Source organism: Fusarium solani, assembly GCF_023522795.1.
Source record: "Fusarium solani strain SB1 chromosome Unknown bctg00000003_1, whole genome shotgun sequence".
Taxonomy (NCBI): Eukaryota; Fungi; Ascomycota; class Sordariomycetes; order Hypocreales; family Nectriaceae; genus Fusarium; species Fusarium solani.
This window is the reverse complement of record NW_027072154.1, coordinates 1,105,139-1,126,299: the sequence shown is the minus strand read 5'-3', so window position 1 is coordinate 1,126,299 and position 21,161 is coordinate 1,105,139. Positions and strand designations below refer to the sequence as shown.

At 54.8% G+C, this 21,161-nt stretch overlaps 4 protein-coding genes across 4 annotated transcripts; 2 read left to right on the top strand and 2 right to left on the bottom strand.

Moving 5' to 3' along the window:
- Window positions 1-7,726: 7,726 nt before the first annotated feature.
- Window positions 7,727-8,723, top strand: MRS44_005910 (uncharacterized protein; the record flags this gene model as incomplete). Its single annotated transcript, XM_065621571.1, has 3 exons — window positions 7,727-8,199; window positions 8,275-8,503; window positions 8,550-8,723. The coding sequence occupies 3 exons, from the start codon at window positions 7,727-7,729 to the stop codon at window positions 8,721-8,723; spliced, it is 876 nt and encodes a 291-aa protein (XP_065477643.1).
- A 2,140-nt stretch (window positions 8,724-10,863) lies between these two features.
- MRS44_005909 (uncharacterized protein) lies at window positions 10,864-11,727 on the top strand (the record flags this gene model as incomplete). The annotated part of the gene is made up of 2 exons (XM_046270393.2): window positions 10,864-11,240; window positions 11,310-11,727. The coding sequence occupies 2 exons, from the start codon at window positions 10,864-10,866 to the stop codon at window positions 11,725-11,727; spliced, it is 795 nt and encodes a 264-aa protein (XP_046140514.1).
- A 901-nt stretch (window positions 11,728-12,628) lies between these two features.
- Window positions 12,629-13,882, bottom strand: MRS44_005908 (uncharacterized protein; the record flags this gene model as incomplete). Its single annotated transcript, XM_046269773.2, has 4 exons — window positions 12,629-12,812; window positions 12,870-13,245; window positions 13,295-13,450; window positions 13,513-13,882. 4 exons carry the CDS (start codon window positions 13,880-13,882, stop codon window positions 12,629-12,631), a joined length of 1,086 nt encoding a protein of 361 aa, XP_046140515.2.
- A 1,033-nt stretch (window positions 13,883-14,915) lies between these two features.
- MRS44_005907 (uncharacterized protein) lies at window positions 14,916-18,535 on the bottom strand (the record flags this gene model as incomplete). The annotated part of the gene is made up of 4 exons (XM_065621570.1): window positions 14,916-15,944; window positions 15,986-16,947; window positions 16,997-17,627; window positions 17,765-18,535. The coding sequence occupies 4 exons, from the start codon at window positions 18,533-18,535 to the stop codon at window positions 14,916-14,918; spliced, it is 3,393 nt and encodes a 1,130-aa protein (XP_065477642.1).
- Window positions 18,536-21,161: the final 2,626 nt, after the last annotated feature.

Sequence of the window (21,161 nt, the reverse complement as noted above, 5' to 3'; positions counted from 1 at the left end):
CGATCCGCCGGGGACGGGACACGCCAAGGGGGAGAAAGAGGGGTTTTGCCCGCCGGCCAAACGGTTTAGTTACAATGTGTGCTGTCTCTTTGCGGCGGCGGTTGACGGATTGACGTCTGGCCTGCTGTCCATCCATGTGCTGTGCTGTGCTGCACCAAAACTACGTAGTAGAAATCCCACCGTTAATCGTGGACCGCGTAATTAACCCTCGAACCGACATGCTCCATTCTTGGCCTCTGCTTGGGCGCTTCGCCTAATATCCCCAAGGGCCCTGCTCCCACGGGGCACAGGACAGGCCAACGGCTTCAGTACCCGTGGACGGAGAAAATACCCTTGCTCCTGTGTTTTTCCTTAATCGGACTGCTATGAGGTTGCGTTGCGTTGCGTCGTTGAGGAGACATCCATGGGTATGGGGTACGGTACACGTAAGGTGCCCGAGCGACCCGGGGTGTTTGATGACAATTCACTCCGAAGTGATGGATTCCTCATCGCCCGCTACCAAGCGAGCGGGTCACATTGGCAGCGTCGATCAACCGCCTCTTGCGAGGGCTTTGCCTTGCAAATCCAAATCCTTCCCTTCCCTTGACCTTGCCCGAGAGACCCGGTCTTGACAAGACGGAGCTCCACGGAGTTCCAGCGAGCCGTGTGGCTCAACAACCTACCCAACATGCCGCAGCGCGGTAGAGAGAGTAAGCGCTGATTATTTTTTATTTTGGGGTATCGGTTACACTTGGAAGGGCTGCATTGACGCGCTGCTGTTGGTCAGCAGTCTAAAGTCTCTTTTCTCTGTCATTGTGTAAGTCGAGGGAATCACGGATGGAAGCCGTGGAAAAGCCATTGTCCAGCCGGCTCCGTAGACTGGGAGATTCCGGCTCCGCGTTACGGAGGCGGCCAGAGTCGGCCGCCGCCCAGGCTAAACTCCACGGTGGCGTCGCCGGCAACTCCGCAAGAACTTGCTCATTAAGATGAATGACATGTAGTTTATGAGCCATAACGGAACGACATTTTGAGCCCTATGCTAACATGCTGGGGGCCGGCGCCGGCGGACTAAACACCATGATCAAACAGTCCAAACTGCGGACCGTGGGGAGGGTTGCGCCCGTGGCACCTGCGCCTGGCGGAGGGAGGAGCGCTTTGTCCTTGTCCTATTCCAAATTGCGACGAATAATCGAACAAGGAGGGGGCGGGTTTTGTCCAAAGTCCGCAAAGTAGAAGTCGGAGAATAGAACATTAAGATAATCCTCAAGTCAATGACGAGATCCTTGTCAGCTTGAACTTGACCGATCGCTTCGGGGAACGGTAGGCGGGACGAAACAAGCGCCCAACAATTGTGACAAAACAAACGACACTAGAAGGCCGTTGCGAAGCCTTGTTACAGAGTGCGAGCGAGTCCAGTAACGAGACCATGTCGCGAGGATCCCCCAGTCAATCCCTGGCGCGCCATGTTGCTTTGTAAGGCTTGGTTATTTTTGGATCCACGGGCTCAGGCTCGCATCGGCGACCTCTGATTGGCCATGTCTCCCGCGAACGGTCAAACCCAAGAGGAAAAAGGGGACGACTCGGGTCTCCAATTCGACCGCCAGCCGCACGTCGCAACGTTTCAAGCAACCCTTTCCACCTTTTGTGTTTTTCCTCTTTGGGAGACTCGGACTCTGAGTGGCTGGAGCTTTACGGGTGGGGCGAGGGTCTGCGGGCGAGGCTTGGGCTTGGCTTGGGGCAGGACGGGAATTGGTGCTTTTTTTGGGTTAAATCTCCGGGGCTAGGCAGGGATTGAGATGGAATCTCTTTTGTGAGTGAGTGTCCGGAGAGTGAACCTCTGGTGTTGCACAGAAACATCGTGAGTTTGGAGGTCGGGTATAGCCTCATTATGCTGCAGTGACACTTGCTGCATTGGCATTGACCGTGACAAAGTGCCGATGCAAGAGAATAGGCAACAACCAAAGTTCCCCTCTTCAAGCATTTGCCACAATCTCGTCGTCTTTCGATTTGTCACATAGGACTTCTAGCCAGCCAGCAGCACATGGCATCACAGCGCGGCATAGCACGCACAACACAGCATCTCGGAACCTTCTCCCGCCGATGCATATCTAATTAAACAAAATCCGAATGAGGCGATATTCATCGAGTTTTTGTTACTAGTCAAAGTGCACGCCCTGCCACGACCTCGATCCTCCCGCCTGTCTGAACCCATGTCCAAAGCGTTGAAACAAGACAGCCATCAAAAAGAAGAGAAAAAAAACAAGTCAAAAAAATCATCTACAGAGTAACAAAGCCTAGAGGCTTCTAGCACGATCCCTATCATTTCCCGCAAGCCAATCCCGCTTGCATCCCCCACAATGTGAATGTGGGAAATCAGTCGACATTTGGGTCTTGGTACACGTCGACGTGTGTGCACAGGCCAAAGAGTGCTGCTTAGCCCAATTCCATCGGGGATCTAAACTTGCCCTGCTTGTTTGGGTCATATTTTTGCGATTGCTTCGGGCCTGGCGTCTACGCCCTGCGCTACGAGCAGGAAGAAAAAACCCGCCGCCCGTTGAGCGGGAACTTTTTGTTAGCACGGCATGGGATGGTATCTTTACTGCTAGCTGGGGGATGCTGGTCAAATGCCGCTGTAGATTATCGCCAGTCCTGGTCGAGACTACGTACAGTACGTGCTTGGGCCATGCGATCTGCGTCGAGCATTACATGGCGTCGTGCAAGATTTATTAGCCAGCAGGAGCTGTAGCAGCAAGCAGCAAGCAAGCAAGCAAGCAAGGCTGAGCCCATCTGCTGGTTCCACCATGCGCAGAATGCTTCCCTAACGGTATCCATCTTCACCTCTGCCTCAGCCTTACAGCCGGGACCACCGAGCGTCCCCGGTCGCTGCCCGCATATCTCGGGCGTTCTTTGTTCCTATCGTGGCATTCTGCCCGAACAAAATCACCCTACATCGTTGGTATGCCCTTGAAGAAACGCACAAGCACAAGCATAGACCCCTCCTCTTCATCTCGTCCAGATTCGTGCCTCAAGTTGCGCTCCTCGCATCCCCAAATCCATCACTTCTCCTATTCATCGCATGTTTCCAAACAACGACCTACATACATTGCGCACAAAGGGTCCCCCCCTCGTCGCAGATTGGGACTTTGGTCCTGCCGCTGCCGCGCGACACACACCTTTCCCCAATGCGGTCATATCTGTCGAGGACTCCTGGGGGCCCGAACCACCGGGTCTAGCTCCGCGCCCTCTGCTTCGCCTTGCCAAACCCTGCGTCTGTCCAATGGGCCGCCGCAATTGCCAGGCTGCTCTCGACGACTTTGACCCCCTGGGCCTAGCCCATCAGAGTGCATGGGGGGCCTGGAGCCTGGGCCTGTACGTGGCACCGTCCGTTATCCTTCACTGCTGCTGGCCTTGTCACAGTCTCAACCGGCCCCAGTTTAGCCCGATTCACTCGCGGCCTCTTGTTGTTGATCAACAATCACGGGGTTGCACGTTGGGTTGCATTCCCAAGCCCAGAATGTAACGGCCCTAGGGGGAATGTCCTGTATCCAATCTCTTGCGAATCCCGACATTTTGCGTGCTTATCAAGCGGCGGCCCCAAGGCAGAGGCAAAGGGCACTAGGCATGGATTCACACTGCCAGTCCCGCCCGTCCAGCCCTACGGGGTGAGGGGACCGTTGAGCCGTTGGGATTCGCTGCTTGTGTAAACCCCCCTTTTGCCCACCTGTCGTCCTCGTCCTGTTGCGAGGCCACCTGGGCGAATCACACCCGTGCTGGTCCGAACAAAGGATCTTTGGGGGCTGAAAGGGGGTGAGAGAGGGCGGCCGCCGCGCCCTGAGCCAGATCACTGGGACTTGTGTGTGGGCGAGTACCGTACCCGAACCCGTGCCTTTGGGCTGGGCTGGGCTGGTTTTGGAGTATTCCAATTCCAGGGGGAGGTGGAAGAGAGCTAGCAGAGCTTCGCCCTACGGCATGTCGATCAATGATGGAGCTTCACTCTGACTGACTCTGATCTTAATCTTTACTCTCTATTCTGTATGAGGCCCGTCTCGGCTACGGATTTTGCGGAGTTTCGAATGCCGTTTGTTCCGGCAACGATCTCTTGCTGCTGCAACCCTCCCCGACGCCCGTCTAATTCCCTGGGAGGGATGGTGACACAGGGACAATCATAGTTATCAAACGACGTCAGTTTGGTAAGCAATCGTCAGAGGTCATGGACGGGTGAAGCAGCATCATTCATCATGGTCACGTATGTACGGGGATCTGCACGTCAAAAGGACAAGACAGCAAGATGCCTTCGGCGAGCCCGTGGATGCCCCCAGCCCATGCAGCACGAGGCAGAACCAACGACCCAACGGCAGCAAAAAGCAAACATCCATCACAGCCCCTCCCCGCCCCCCCAAAGATGCTTCTGACAGGCGGCCGGTGTCTGCAGGTACTTGCTTGGCAACGGCTGCCGGATGGAGGAGAAGAAAAAGAAGACTGACGTGAGAAAGGACCCGGCACACGGAGAAAGAGCTATCGTCGGGGACCATAGCTCCGATGACACTCTTCGGGATTGGGGAGAGCTATGCTATCCTTAGCTTGCGGCAAAAGCGGCGAGCGGGATTGCGGCTCAGCCCAATATCCGCTGCCGTGGAGTGGGTGGACCGGGTATGTAGGAAGCGCAGGATAAACCAACGATCAGTACCAAGCAAGGGATTAACCGACCGCAGTGCTCCGTACATTTGGGTTAATTCTTTTGCGAGATTTGGGAACCGCGCGCCCACATCCCGGACGACGGGCGAAGACGCGGAAACAAACAGCAGAGACCCGGAGGCTGGGACATGGCCTCGAGCAAGAAATAGTTGAAGCAGTAGGTAGGTATCCTTGACCGCAGTGCAGCTCCCGGTCCCCCATCCATCCATCGAGGCTCCTCGACGAGGGTGGGTTTAAGGTTCTCACTCTTCTCCAAGCCACTGGGCGGGCGTCTTTCTTTGGCTGTAGCAGGGTGTATCATCACTGCCGCCAGCCCAGCAGCAAGGGGAAGAGCAAGAAAGAGGAGCGGAGACTTCTCTTGGGGACTCGTGTAAACGTAAACCCTCCGGTGGGGGAGATTGGGCCAAAGTCCCCGAAGCGACACAACCTAGGAGGGTCCCCTCCCCATCCACTGTCTTTCTGGCGGGCGTTGGATATCATCGATTCCATCCAAGATGCAGTCGCTGCAGACCACGTTTTTCCCTTCTCATCACTCCTCCTGAGCTTTCCCGGCTGGTTGGGCCGTGGGCCACGACAACCGCCCTACGCATCAATGTGGAGTTGTTGCGAAGAAGAGGCGCCTGCGGGTTTCCTTTCACTTCGAGAATTGGCTACCAATTGAGCACTAACGTGTACTGTAGAAAATCACATTATTTTAAGAGAAACCCCTTCTCAATGCCGCTTAATTATTGCAAACAACGGCGTCTGCAAAATCGGATGGTTTTTTTTTACATCGTCTATTGCTTAGAAATTAAGCAAGCAAAAGAAAGTGTCCGGGCTTAAGCTCCAAGCGTCTTCTTGGTGATCCGAACCCTGGAGACATCACCTTTTCCCTCTTTCAGAAGGGATCGCTACCTGCTGCCAGAAAGTGAAGGGGACGGGAGGATTCGAGAGGGGGTGTGTACTCAGGGTGAATGTGGTTGCGCCAGGGGGGGCTTGAATTTGGGGTCCAAAATGTGGGGACTCAGATGCAACGGTGTAAATCTAACAAATCTGTGCTAAATTCACTGGAAAGGGAACCTTTTTAGCTTCCAACTCATTGCTTCTTGTCTTAACTCCGATCACGTGTGGATTTAACAAACATTCCAAATGCTGATAACTCCGATGCCAATCCAAAGCTGGAAAGGGACATTGTTTCGAGGGATGGGGATGAGCATCATCATCATCAACATCATCATTGTCAGGAGCGAGCAAAGGAAAAACAGAGGCGAAGCCCAAAAAAGACCGAGCAAGAATGGGTGGTGGGTGTGTGCCAGGGGATGGGACAATCGCCTGCATTGGTTTGATCCACAGCATCGGAGCTGGAATGAGGAAAGGAAAAAAAAAAAAAGAAAAAGGTCCCCTCTAAAAAGCAATATGTGAACCCGACGCAAGGTTGATTCGGGTGGTAATTTGACAGCTACCCTTTTTCACGCTCAAAACAAACTGCCTTTCTTCTTTCTTTCTGCATCTCTTCGGTCCGCCATTTCCAGATCGGTACATCTCCTCCGTGGGCTGAAGATGCATCTCGGACGGTGGATTGGACGCGGCATGCCGTGGGCGCTTGATGCGGGGAGGGCCCCCCGGGTGGGAATGGGCTTGTCCGCTGTTTGGTACGGCAGTTTTGCTGGCAAGGAGAGAGAATGACGATGATTGATTTGATCATGATTACTTGCCCGTAGGGCTGCAGCAGATGAGTCCCCCCTACTCCCCAGATATGATGGGCTGTTGTTGTTTTATCCTGGCGGTGTGCCTAGCATGCCTAGCAGAGATGTCCCTTTCGGCGTGCCCGGGCCAGCGACGCGGTGCATCCATACAGATTGCGAGTTGCAGGTCCCCGATGGAGGTTGCATGCATTGCCTTGCCTTGTACAAGTCGTTGATACCCATGATAATACAAGGTCCCCTAGAAGCTGTCGTATTCTTGTTGTTGTATTTTATCAGTTGTCGAGTCCGAGGTGGATAGGCCGAAGTTCATCGGCGTGGATCCAATTGAGGGTATTCGAGATGTCAAGTTTCAAGAACCCCAGCCCTGCCATGCTTTGCCATGCTTGGCGCCTAAAGAGCAGAATTGTCACAATGGAAGCGGGCGCCAGACGTCCATGCTAGCAAGGGGACGTTGTTCTGGATGGTACTCCGTAGGGCTGAACGGAGAATAGTGGGTCCATACTCTGATTGGTCCAGATTCCGAAGCACCATTTCAAGAGCTCATCCCCGGCCGTTGTTCACTCGACCCAGCCTTTTTTCCGCTCGCTCCCCCTGGCTTGCCCCCGTTTTATCTCGCAGAAAGTTGCCTTGGACTGGGGGCTTCGGAACAGCAAATGTTAAGGATACGGATCCATCCCGGTGAAGGTCACGTTGTCCAGGACGAGGATTCTGGGTACCGTAACCAGCTGCGCCGCAGAGCAAGAGAAAAGACCCTAATCTTGATTAATAACAAAGAACGAGCTGGGAATCGAAACGGGCAGTCAATGGATGTCTACTGTAGCGCAGGGTGTCACCCGTTAAGGCCTAGCGTCGACTTTGGACTTGGGTTGTGACGACACCGGGTGATCTTCAACTGATGAGCAGCAGCAAGGCACAGCCCGCAGCAGAGCTTGTTTGGCGACCAATCCAATGGCGGATTCTTGAGAATCGCATCACAGGTTTCACATGTATGCGACAAGAGAAACAGAAAAGCAGCATTTCATGGCTTCGGAGCTGGACTTCTACTCTGGGGATGTGGCCCCCGATAAGGCAGCCACTTAGTGGGCGGGCTCTGCGGGCGGGAATGAGAATGGGGGATTTTCAAACGGGGGGACGGGAGGAACTCTGATTTCCGGACTGAGACAGCGGGGGAGAGCAGCAGCAAGGCAGCGACGATACCTACAGACAGAGATCAGTACAGTACAGTTGTAGAGTGAAAGGCGTGTGCATCGATATCGTTATGCAGCTCCGCCACGTTTTTCCCGGCCGAGCCACTGGGATCGTTGCGATTGGAAGAGAGCCACCCCGACTTTCTGGGCTCCCAGCGCTGGATTTCACCCTGTTGCAGCATGTCTCAGTCGCCTGGCACGCTCTCGCACCGCACACAACAACAAAAGCCAAGGACCTCGCACTCCAGCCTCATGCCCCTGCCTCTCTTGCGCCCACCCACACACACACACATACACACCACAACACACACCCTTGTCCAAACGATCATCCCCGCCGCCGCCCCTCTTCTTGTGGAGCCCCCAGAGAACAGAGCCGGGGTCCCGAAGTCCGCCAGTTCTTGGTGGGAGAAGGTGGTTTACAGTGGTGAAAAGGCGGAGGACCTCAAGAGCTTCTCTCTGGCGGGCGTGCCAAGCGCAGGTGGGGACTGGGGGCCCTTGTTCGGTTGCTTGCCCAATCTGCCATCCACCCAGAACGCGATGCGACGTTGGAGAATTTGGCAGCGAAGCAGAGAAGCAGCAGCAGCCGCATGGGGAATCTCGCCGAGTCGTAGCCGACAGGCTGGGAACCAGAAGTCTACACCCCTTGCTTGTTGGTTGGTGTCGTTGCTTGTATAGCATCAAGACACTGTCAACGTCGTGCATCGGAGATGGGCGCTGTGCGTATTCAGGTCGGGCTCAATGACTGTTTTCAACCCTCGGTCAATGGATCCTGTCAAGGAAAGACCTTGCGAGAAGAAGAATGAGCGTGTGATTTTGTCTCTTGTTGCACTTTTGCTCCTCTCAGCTCTTCTCGCATCCACCATCCATACGTTCGGCATCAAAACAATATGCCGTGAACAAACGTTCCCCCCGTGTCGTGTCGTCGTATACTCGCAACACCTCTACATTGCCGAGCCCGTACTTGCCTACTTGCGTTTCTCCCGCATTCGCTTCGCATGGATAGTTGGATGGTTGGATTCTGCCTTGTGCCGTGTTGTTGCTGCCAGTCTTCGGCGTTGCCGACGAGGCATCTCGAGACCACATCACGATGTCCCCCGTGCGGTATTCAGCCGGCCGCGAGGCTATCGACGCCTCACATGTGGTGCCGCCGTCCCGTGTCTTGCGAGGAGATGGGTAAACTGACTTGGACTGACTCAACGCGGTTTCTATCTTTGTCTTCCATCGTCATTGTGGCATCCATCCATCCTTCATCTTTGACTACAGGGTAACTGACTAAAACTGACTGACTACGCAAAATGACCCCAAGGTTTTAACAGACAGACGCCTTGTCGTCAGTGACTCTCCAGGCTGAGCAAGAGACAGAAAGGGCTGTCCCGATTACCAATCCTCCCGCCTCGAACAATTCCATCCCCCCCTTCGTGCGATCCAACGAATCGAATGTCTACAATCTCGAGCCTTTCCTCCCCTCCGTCATCCCAAAGATAGCACAACTCTTGGTGCGCAGGCTCGCTCGCCTCCGACGGCGCGGTAGCCTCTGGCTTCGACCGGAAGACTAAAGAGACTCGAACGAGATCTGGTCCCTTCGTCAAAGATGCAAAGCCAAGGGCGCAACGCCGTCGGAGGGGACCGAGCTAGAGGCCGTCGCACCCGCGCCCAGCGCCTCCGCGTACGGATGGTTGCCGACCCTGGAGGGGACTTGTACCTAGGGGACATGTGAAGATCTCTCTCTCCTCTCTCTCCGCCTCCATCAGCGGCGCGAAGAGCTTCTCCTGGGGCTAAATTACGACGACGCGATACGATACGGAATACGGTCCCCCAGGCCCCAGGTGGGGAAGTCACCGAGAGATGGAGTTTAGATTGGGGCCGGGCGATGGAGTTAACGGCTCTGCGGCAGGAGACGTCACTCCCTCAACTCCGAACCCTGTCGGTTTCTGCCTCTGATCCTCTGGTTAATCTCGTTCCTTGTTTTATTTTGCTTTGTCTCTCGTCTCTTTGATCCTCTTCTCGGCCCCAAAATGCGTATGTGAATCGAGCCGTTTCTCCTCTTGACGTAAATGTCCTTCGTTCAAGCTGCAACTTGAACGATGATGACGACGATGATGCGGGGGGAAGATACACACACTGGCTAAGACGGCAACTCGATCAAGTAGATGAACCTGGCTTGGTTCAAGGGGAGGCGGGCGCTCCGCAGCCGAGTCAGAACCCAATCGCTTGCGAAAGCTGGCACCCCATGCGCCCAGGTCTTTGCCCTCATGATAGTGACGTAGTTCTCTAGGGTAATTGATGGTCGAGACCGGGCTATTTGTGATGCAACATTGGAACTGAGGCGTTTTCTCTTTGTCGTTGAAGAAGTCGTAACGACGGTCGTGAGTCAAAGGGTGAGGCTATCACACGTTGAATCTCCTTCTCTGTGGGCAGTCGTCGTTTAGATTAACTGTTATGGCATGGTCGTTGACGATCATCTTGTCTGCATTGAATGTCCCCTCTCCACAACCCAGTCAACATTAAACCAGACGATCACCGCCAGGGTCACGGACAATCTTTTTACGCATTGATTATAGGTGCGTGACTCGACTAGACGAATCCTTCGTGCCATGGGAATAATATGCACCGCCTCTTTTCATCCCAATCGCTTCATTTATCTGTTTTGAATTGTAACACCTACCCACTGAGCCTCAATATACTCATCCAAGGAATATCTCTCAAGCAGTTTCCTTCAAGGAGCCTTCAAGGAGTGTACTTAACGATTCTTCAAAGGAATCAACCCTCAAATAATAAACATGAAACTCTCGAGGGCAAAATCTCCCGTTCCCGCGTGTTAGTTCCCATCCATCGGATCCAGCCCTGACCCAGTGTTTCAATCATTCCCCTTGCGCCCGCTGGGCTAGTCTTTCTATCACATTGATTACCTCATCCAGTTTTTTCCGCACCCAAAATTTGGCTGAGTAATGGGTAATTTGGAATAAACCTCGCTGTACCTATTCCACCGAACCGCGCGCATATTTGGTAATTCAACTTGATCAAGAAGCGGAGGTATCGGACTTGATTTGTTATACTATCTGCATCTTATCTGCATCTTATCTGCTCTGTAAGCGTGCGTGTCTTTGGAACACAATGGCTTCTTCTATACATCGATACTTGATGAAGGCAAACTCTGCATGTAGGTTTCCAAGTAAATATAAAGCAAACGCCACCAAAGACGTCACTCTCTAATGTCCATCTCCTCTCTCTACCCATCTCTAGCATCAAAGCTTCCACTCAGACACCTCGGAGTTAAACCCTTCATCCTCCGTAGCTACTCTACTACCACTCCGGCCATGTCTCGTCCCACTGGCCTCATCGCCTCCAAGGGCATAGAGCTCCTCACTTGGGGCACCCCCAACGGCGTCAAAGCCACCGTCCTCCTCGAGGAGCTGCGGGACGCCTACGGCAAGGACTACACCATGCAGGCCGTCAACATCAGCCAGAACATCCAGAAGGAGCCGTGGTTCACTGCCCTCAACCCCAACGGCCGCATCCCGGTCCTGGTCGACCACGACAACAGCGACCTTGCCGTGTTCGAGGGCAATGCTATTTTGAGCTACCTGACCAGGAAGTACGATCCTGAGCACAAGTTCTCCTTCAAGATTGACGACAATGACTACACCCGCGCCGAGTCGTGGATTGGATGGCAGCACGGCGGCCTCGGACCCATGTAAGTCACTTCACTGCCACACGCCAAAAGCATTATATATAGAGTAACCTGCTGACACTGCACCAACAGGATGGGCCAAGCAGGTCACTTCCTCAACGCAAAGGAAGTCATCCCCTACGGAATCCAGCGCTACGTAGGCGAGACGGAGCGTCTCATCGGGATCCTCAACGACCGCCTCTCCTCGCGTGACTACGTCGTAGGACCGGACCGGGGCCGCTACTCCATTGCTGACATTGCCATGGTCGGCTGGGTCAACGGCCTCCCTCGGTCCACCATATCGTGGGAGCAGTTCCCCCACGTTAGGGAGTGGCTGGCCCGTCTACTCGAGAGGCCGGCTGTGCGTCGGGGTCTTGCACTGCCGAGCGGGGAGAACAAGCCCACCGGCTTGGATCCTGTAAGCGACAAGGTTCAGAAGGAGAGGGACGAGTTGAAGAAGGTTGTCGATAAGGCCAAGGAGCAGTACGGATACAAGTACTCCTCGCCTTAAGTCAGCAAACGTGAGATGAGAACCATGTAACAACTTGATATTACTGTACCAAATTAGACGTCTTACATGACTACCATAAACCAACATACAGCACTCTTGAGTGATATGAATTGGACATGACAACTGTCAGCCATTCTCTAGAGGTTTTCAGAATAGCCATGGTATAACTCAAGCCACCATCTTTGGCACTCCAGTCTCACACCACACACTGCACATTATATACACACAATCATTCATCTCAAATGCCAATTCCATACTATAAGCACTCCTATACCTAACAAACACCGTGCCTCTGATGCATGACATGACATCCCATCCAACGCCTAAAACACCCCAAAACCAGGAATGTCAGGACCTCCCATATGTCCCCTACTATCTATCCGTTGCCCCCTTCATAGTCCACTGCCAGCTGACTGACCTGTGCTCCTTTCCAAGGCCGCATTGGCCTCGCCTCTCGAGCGAGACCTTCCTTGGTGCCTCCGGGTCAGACCTATCTACTAAGTGTCCACAGATGATACAAACTTGGCCCTCGGTGACCAAGACAACCCGACCAACGAAATAAAAATGGTAATGCACATGTCCCTGTCGCTATGCAACAGGATAATATAAGCCCTTTGGACCCAGTTCCGAGGTATGTGAAACAGAATGCAAGTCCCATAACCGTCAGCGACCACTTGAAAGAGAGAGTACCAGATCAGGGGCTCTGCTGGCATTCTGGTTCTCTGGCGCATCGAGCTGGAGGGGTTGCGGGTATCAGATGCTTTTGATCCGTCCCCTTTGCTTTTCCTAGAATGTCATGATAAAAACAATCCCATCCGTCCTCCCTATATCGCCGTATCAATGCACAATGGGTATTTCACAGTTGGGAGGCTCTCCCAGGTTTGGCGACTTGGCTTCTGCCTCACATGTTGTTAACGCCACCCGGGCCAGGGTCAACCACGTTGTCCGAGAGGTTGATGAGGAGCTGAGCGAGGCATCTCTTGGTTGCAGCATCGTCACGGAGAACGGACGAGAAGGTTGCATCCCGGAGGGGTTCGGGGAGACACTGGCGAAGAGCTTCACGTGCTCGGGCATTATCGCTGAGTCTGAACGAGGCACCATTAGTAACCACGTACACATCACACAATAACTATCCAACTCACCGCAGGAAGCATCTAACAACGTGCTTCAGCAGTCGCGCCGTCTGTGACTCGACGAGCTGAGCAACCATATTGCTCAACACAGTGCCGACCGCGTAGAATCGTTCATACGTCGCGCAAATGTAGTTGAGACCGTTGTCGTCGAGAAGGATCTTCTGGACGATGAAGATGGCCACGGTCTTGCTAAGCTCCGAGCCTGTCTCCATGATGCGCAGGCACAGAGGAATGATCTCTGTCGTGAGGAGAAAGTTAATCACCTCGGAAGAGTCATTCTTGACCAGCGCACCAATCACGCCGAGACTGGTCAGTCGAAGGTATTCGAAGGGGCGTGATTTGGAGGTCGTGTTGAGGAAGGGGTAGAGGAAGAGAGGAATGTGAGCTGCAACGTGTGAGCCAAGATAACAGTATCGAGCTACATATCGACGCACCATTCAGGAACAGAGTCCTGGTATCGTTGTGCGATGCAACGCACTGGAGAAGGGCGAGCGCGTTGCATACGCGGTTCGACGCAGCTGCGGTGAGCTGGGAGGGGTTGAGGAGGGTGTATACTGAGATGATTTCCTGAAGAAGCGAGGTCATAACACCTAGGACAATCGAGGTTAGCCATCTGTCTGGTATCGAGTCCTCGTGGGAGTTGGATACGAACCGAAGGAGTGCCACAGAATGAGGGCGAGCTCAGGAACCTGCTCACGCTTCTTGCTCAACTCCAGCAGGGCAGCCTCGCGGGTGTTTTCGTTGAGCAAGTCGGCAATAAACCCCATGGTGCGGCGGTTATCCTCTGAGATATTGTCGTGACCACCATCCTGACCGTGGCCGGGCAGCTGACCCGCGCCAGCCAGACGGCTAAAGTGCTGCTGTTGCTGAACAGCGGCGGCGGCGGCAGCGGCAACCTGCTGCTGCTGCTGCTGCTGCTGGGCATGAGGATGATGCGCGCCGGGTTGCTGGTGCATCCAGGACGACTCGGCGCCCTGGGGATTGAACTGGTGGTGTCCGTAGACGTGCGCCGCGGGCATCATGTTGGGCGGGACTTTTCTCGCTCAGAGGATTGAAGGGGAAGAGTTGAGGATACGTGGTCGAAGGTGTACGGGGCTTCTATGTGCAGCGGGTGTGTACGCCTGGTCGGATGCTCGATCGATCGATGGGCGCAGAGAGGAATGGGACACTTCGCGGATAGTCGGTCGAGGGCGCAATGTGCGGGCAGAAGAGGCGTCGTGGACAGCCGATGGATCGAGTACTCGAGAAAATCGAGGGAAAGAGGGAATCAAGGAGAAAGGAACGTCGTATGAAAAGCCTTTGTCGAGGGTTGAGAGGCGTGATATAGATGATGGGAGATGCTGGAGGTTGAAGGCGGCTGAGGGGAGGATTATCGTCGAAGGATAAAGCCCAAGGTCGTTGGCGGGTTGGTTTGTGGTGGTGGGTGGTGGTTGCGACTGGGGCAGGAGCGATTGGGAATCGGCACAATGATTGGTTCATTGAGACGCCTGTGGGGCTCAGATTCTGGAAAGAAGAACCGGGACAGCTTGCCTCTGACTTGGAGGACAAAAAGCTTGGACCCTGGAGCGGTACCCCTGTAGCGGCGGATGGCGCAAAGTCTACTTGGTTTTGGAGTGCGGGGAGGTCACTCGAGTCTCCATGGATGCCATCTTGACTGCCCTGCTTGCGGCCATGCCTCAAGCGAGATGGCCAGCCTTGTCGTACAAGCATCAGCCTCGTCATCCATCATCCTTGGACTCGACGTCGTGGCTGTCCAACAATAACATAATTTGGTGAGACACGGACAAACACCGGCCAACGTAAAACTCCCATTACATTTCTTCCTCTGCTTCGTCACTCTCGCCCCTGTCTCTCAGCCACTATAAATCATTAATACTATATGTGCTTCCTGTATGATCGCCCATGCTTGAAACAATGAAAACCGCCATCATGTCCGCCTTCGCACGTCTCTTATACAACCACCAAGAAACCCATGCCCCGGTCCCAAGTCGCAACTCGATGATACCCAGCCCAACTGTCCAGGTATGGCTTCCGTCTGTCCCGAAACTAGCTACCTCAAAGCCTCAGTTCCCGGAGAATATGATCAGCCATGCTCTTGTACTGCCACGTGTTGCCCGTCACTTGCTTGAACTGAATGCCGTGTAGTGATAGCAGTGGCACCTTGACGATAAAGATCTCAAACTCCAACACCATGCTTCCCCCAAGATCACTCTGCACTTGAGTGCTCGTCTCTCCAGGCACCCGTCTCGACTGGCCGCCGCTTCTTCCGGGAATGCTGTCAAACGATGTCTCAGAGTTGGAGAAGCTGCGGTCTGGGCGGCCAGGTGTTCGAGGCGTTGTGGGAGGTCGCTCCGATTCGCGGAACTCATCTCGCTCACGCTCACGATCGTCTCCCCTCATGAGACCTCCGAAGCTGAACCGCCTCTTGTGTCCTGGTGTCATCCCAGGGCTCATGGGAGGGTCTTGTACCCTGTTGAGGTCAATGCTTGGCGAATGACTGCAGCTGAACCCTCCCTTGATCTCTGTATAGTCCACATTGAGTTGCCGCAAAACTCGCTTGATATCGGTTCTGATCGCCGGCACTGATTTGCCCGATGTCGTTGATACACTGAACAGTCCCTTGAGGTATACCGGCTTCGCCAGCTCGGTGTCATCCAGTCGATCGGTGGAGACACCGCTCTGCTCGAGTTCCTGATCTGTCTCTTCGGGCACGTTGGCTTCTTGGGCTGCTTCTCTCCTCATGCGGCGCTGTTGGATGCTCTCCCTCCGGGCGTGACCGATCGACTTGGCCCGCATGCTAACTGATCGACTGTGCCCGTGGCTGCGGTGTGTGCTTAGTGAATCCTCGTTTAGAACAGACTGATCGGAGCCACTGGTGGCTGGGGCATCCTTCCTCCGCCTGAGATCGGCCGAGTTGACACTCGTTGATCGACCAAGGCCACCACCACGTCGAGACTCCTTGGTACCGCCAGCAGACATGGGCGGACTGAGAAGCTCGCTGGTCTGGGGTTGGCTGCTGCCAGAACGGAATCGCGCATCCGCTGCCTCGTCCCGCTCGCGTCGTCCACGACGGATGCTGAAGCTCTTTCGGGAGCGAGGGGTGAGGGTTCAGCTGGCGAATGAACCTGCACAACAGGAGGATGGGACCGGTCCTTGTCCAGTCGCTCAGGCTCCTTACGCTTCCGCGTGCTAAACCGACGCAGGAGACCAGCCGCAGTGCCCTCCTTCTTGTGGAATTGCTCAACCTTGGGCTCCGGGGGTGGAGGAGGCTTTGGCACTTCAGGCATGTCGTCCTCACCATGTGTGCGAGCGCGGGGCCTCGTGCGGCCACCGGTGGGCTTCTCGCCAGGCATCTCGTAGGCCGCAGCATTAGTATGAGCCTCCTGGGGTGGTGCGATTTCCGGCACCGGCTCTGGTTCCTTTGCTCTCTCTCGTTCGCGCATTTCGCGCTCCTTCTCCCTTTCTCTCTCACGCTCGCGTTCCTTCTCACGTTCCCGTTCACGCTCTCTCTCGCGCTCTCTCTCGCGCTCTCTCTCCTTCTCCTTTTCTTTCTCCTTCTCCCGCTCACGGGAGTGCGCTGCTGGTGGATGAGCCATGTCGGCATGATCCCGATCCTGCTTCTCCTTTACCAGATAATAGATAGACACGAGAGGGCTAAAGGCATTCATAGGGTCGGTGCCAATCTGGAGCGCCTCAGAACTTGGGCCCGTCAGAGTATCACGGCTGTTGCCAGAATTCCTCCGCTTGTAGAAATCAAATCCAAATGGCCTTCTCTTCTCGGCATCCTTGGTTGGCGGGGGAGTGTCCTTTTCTCGTTGATAGAGTTTGATCGCACGCTGGTATTCCTCTCCCTCGATAATCTTGGTGAGCTGTGCGTTGATGCTCTCAGGGGTGCCAAAGTTGAAGCCCTGCATGGCCAGAACAACCTCTGGCTCTAAGGGTGTCGTCAGAGGCTCACGGACAGGGAGGTAGTTCTCCGGTGGACCGTTGAAGCCTTTGATCATCCAAGGATGGTTTAGCACCTCCTGCATAGTCGCTCGCTGCTTAGGATCCGTGACAAGCATGCGGGATAGAAGATGCTTGCATTCTGAAGATTGGTCAGCACAAGTCGAGTAAAAGGAACAACATGCACCTACCACTTGACAACCACGCCGGGTAATCAACAAGACCTCTCTTGATCTTGGCGTGTAGCGCAGGCATGCTCTGGTCGTCAAAGGGAACTTTGCCACAAACCAGGACGTATAGGACGATACCGAAGCTCCACACGTCCACTTCCGGACCAGTATACGCCCTGGCCTGCAGGAGTTCAGGGGCGGCAAAGTAAAGGGAGCCACAGAATGTCTTGAGGTGACTGCGAGGCGCAAAGAGGTTGCTCAGACCGAAATCGATGATCTTGATATCGCCCGTCTTGCTGATGAGGATGTTTTCGATTTTGAGGTCTCGATGAACGATGCTGTTCCTGTGCAGATAGTCGAGAGCGCTCGCGATCTGTCGGCTAAACTTTCGGGCTTGCTTCTCCTTGAGCTTGCCGTGAGAGATGATGTAATCGAGCATCTGGCCTCCGTTGACATATTCGAACAGCATGTACCAGTGATGATTGGTACGAACAACATCGTGAACGGCACAGATGTGGGGATGGTTTAGGAGAGTACCGATGGCCGCTTCACGGGCAGTTCGGATCTCCTTGGACTGATCGGCGCGCTCCTTGTCGGCGCGAGACTGGTGGCCATCATCGGTCGAGCCACGGGGGATGATTTTGCAGGCGACCTAGCATTAGGCAGCGATTAGTATCATTCGCGGGGAGAGCTCGATCAAGATGTTTGCGATTGAAACAAGAGGGGCAGGTAGATGGGAATGAAACAAGAATTGCAGGGCGACGAGAACAAAAGACGCCAAAGACACACCTGTTCGCTGCCATCCTCCTTTCGGGCGAGCTTGACCTTGCCCATGCTGCCAGCTCCAATGGTCTTGCCTAGCATCCATTTTCCAGACTGGGTCGGGATGACGGTACGCGATCTCGCGTGCTTGGAAGTTGAGGGACGAGGCGGCGCATCGGCGTGGCCATGCTGCTGGGATTGGGCTGCATTCTGGGAGCCGGCGCCATTGCTCGTGGTGGCCGAGGGAGCCATTTCGGGATGAGGACTCTGGTGGTTGTTGCTCTTTGATCGAGACGAGCTCCGTCGATGGGCCCGCGAGGGATCGGGGCCCCTGGCCGGGGGTTGTCGGTCTCTGCTGGAGCTTCGTTGAGCGTGGGCGTTGACGGCGGCGACTAGGCGCGAGGCCTCGTAGTCATTTTGCGAAAGGGACTGCGGCTGATAGTTGCGGGCGGAAGAAGAGGTGCGTTGGTGATGGCTGCCGTGAGGGGGGAGATGCGAGTTGGCGGCGTTGGAGTTGGAGTTGGAGCGTGAGTGGGAGCGGGAGGAGTAGGACTGTGAGTGCGAGAGCGTGTGTGAGGGTTGGCGGGTGTGAGCTTGGGCTTGGGGGTGGTGGGCGGCGCCAGGGCCAACGGCGGCAGTGGGCGTGGCACCTGCTGAGGCTGGCGCTGGGGCAGCAGCTGCTGAAGAGGACGAGGGAAAACCTGGAGCTGGAGCACGACCAGACCGGGCAGAACGGGTCGAAAAGCTCCGGTTCGGGCCTCGAGAGGGATCAGCGAGAGCAGCCGTTCGTGTGCTCATGGCTGTTGCTGTTGCAGCGGAGACGGCTGACGTCGACGCTGCCGAGTTTCGGGCTTAGGGGTGCTGTATAAGGCAGTGAGTCGTTTCGTGTGCTGTGCTCGTCCACATGCGCTGGGAGGGGGTGATTTCGCAGCGACGGACAGTCGCAAATCGAGCGTATCCGTACGTAGTCGCAGTCGCAGACCGCCGACAACGTCCTTGCCTCTGCTGACCGGGTGCGACAGTGGGGAGACTCAAGAGAGACAAAGCAAGCGGTGCGCTGTCCTGGATTCCAGTGCTTCCTTGCCTTGGCTGTTGGTGGTGTATGCTCTGTAACTTGTGACGACGAGGGGGTGACACTGGCGGCGTAGACGAGATGGAACCTGGAGCAGGCAGGTCGATCCAATAACGGAGTCAAGGTATCGACACGTCTAAGCAGGCCGGGGCAGATGGGTAAGGTATCGATAGGGGCCAAGGTACTCGGTCTCGAGGGCAACGTTGGGTCGATATCAAAAAGACGGTCACACCGGCGCCTCTGCCGGGATGGGAGGGAGACAGACAGACAACAACCAGGTTTCCAACAATGCAGAAGTGAAATGGATGGGAAAAGGTAAGGCACGGAGCAAACAGCACAGGCGAGGGATCTAAAAAGTGACAAGCATTGGATCCAACAAGAGTCGATAGGTAAATGTCAGCCAGCCTGTTCCTGTCCCATCCACCTCCAGTATCCTGGAGGTCCAAGTCGGGGGGCGGGTAAAAAGAGGCAGCTCTTAGTGGGCTATCTGAACAAGGATGGACCTGCTGGGCCTCCTCTTACAGCTGAAATAGCCCAGTGGGAGGATGAAAGGCGACTTGGTCCCCGCGGGCATGTGCAGCGGGATGGCCATCACGCAAATAAATGAGACACCAGAACATCGACGAGGGTTGAATGAATCATTATAAACATGATAAAATTTTTTAGAATAAAATATATTAAAATAATCAGAGAAATATCATAAAGAGCAAATACTTCAGAACTCTTTTATTTACTCTCATTATACTCTTTTGGCTACCTTTAGGGGAGCATAAGCTAAGATGTCTGTACTGGTGTCTCGTTTTTTCCTTTGACCGGGATGCCCATGAGGCCCAGGATATGCCTGAACAGGCCCAAGTCGCCGAGAGCTTGATGCCAGGGGACGTGCTACAGCACCCGCTGAGCTGCTCCCTTGCGGAGCACAGCAGGCCTGGCATCTCACTAGGTAGGTCCATCCAGGGGACTTTGTCGCTAGCTCCTACTTTCCCACCAACGGTTATTGCCTCTGGGGTGGAGGCATCTCGCTCCAGCCAGACTTTCATTTCGCGGTCAAGAACGGACCCTAGAGGCTTGGCCCTGACGACGACACTCGGGCTGGTGCTCGACATCTAGCCGGAACAAGTCTTGGGATGGTTCAGAAGTCGAGGGACCAATTGGGGGATCATCGTCATTGGATCCACGATAGCTCACCGTCCTCGGCCAATTCCCTGTTTCCAGCAACACCAGCGCCAAGCACCTCATCCGACGACGACGTCTGCGACTGTACGTACGCACGTATGTATGCCAGGGCGCTGCGTCACCTGGTGGTACGCATCTCGATTGGAGACCAGGTTGGCTGTGAAAGAAATCAGCTCGCATACAAGGTGGACCTCTCGTTTGACTGGTTCCCTTTGAATGGTCTTGTCCCAAAGGGCAGCAAATTTGGGTGGCTTGCTGGCGAGGGGCTGGAAACGGGGGTCAAGCCTGGAAACCGGGTACAGATCTCATCCCTCTGGATGTCGACAGCCCGGTCTGGGAGTCTTGGGCTGCCAAAGGGAGCAGCTGGTGAGCCCAAAGACGGGAATCGTGCTGCCCACGTTGACCCCGTTGGTGCGATGTGATGTGATGCAATGCCATGTCTCGGGTTGCCGCCAACGGCGACAATCACAGGTCCTGTACGCAGTACACTCTGCTCGGTGGACGGTACCCATCTCATACTGTACCCGGGCGGATTGCCAAGACTAGACACCACTCGGCCCTCTCTGAATGGCGTCTCAGGCACCGAGTACGCCTCGCCCGACACACACATCCCCACTATCCATATCTCCTTGCTGCGTTGTCGTCCCATTTTACCAGAAGCCCTTTGCAGGTAGATCTGAGAAATCGTCACACAACGCTGCCCTGGGCGTCTATTAGGGCTTTCTCAGGGAGATCAAGTCGCCCTGCATACTGCACGGATGCATTCAAAGCACAGGCTCATCTGGATGCTGGGAAGTGGAGGCATGGATGGATAAAAATGTCACAGTTCCAGACAAAGACCCGTCAAGTGACGGAGATGAGACGGGCAAGGGCGAAGTAGAGTGGGACAACGCGTCGGCAGATGTGATGAGACGAATTATTTGAAGGAAGCCGAGATATTTACAACATTTCGACCCCGTATCCGTGACTATTATTATCGGGTACCTACCAACACGGAGGAGAGACCTCCGTTACCAGTCATCATGTTCGTAGCAGGGGCACAGTAGAAGCAGGGGCAGCTATTGAATCGTCATTGGTGACGATAGTTCACACGTCCTTTGGAGCTGCGTGCTGCCGTCATGCCACGATGAATCCCCCTTCAAAGTCTTGTCTCACACACGTGCACTTGCATACACG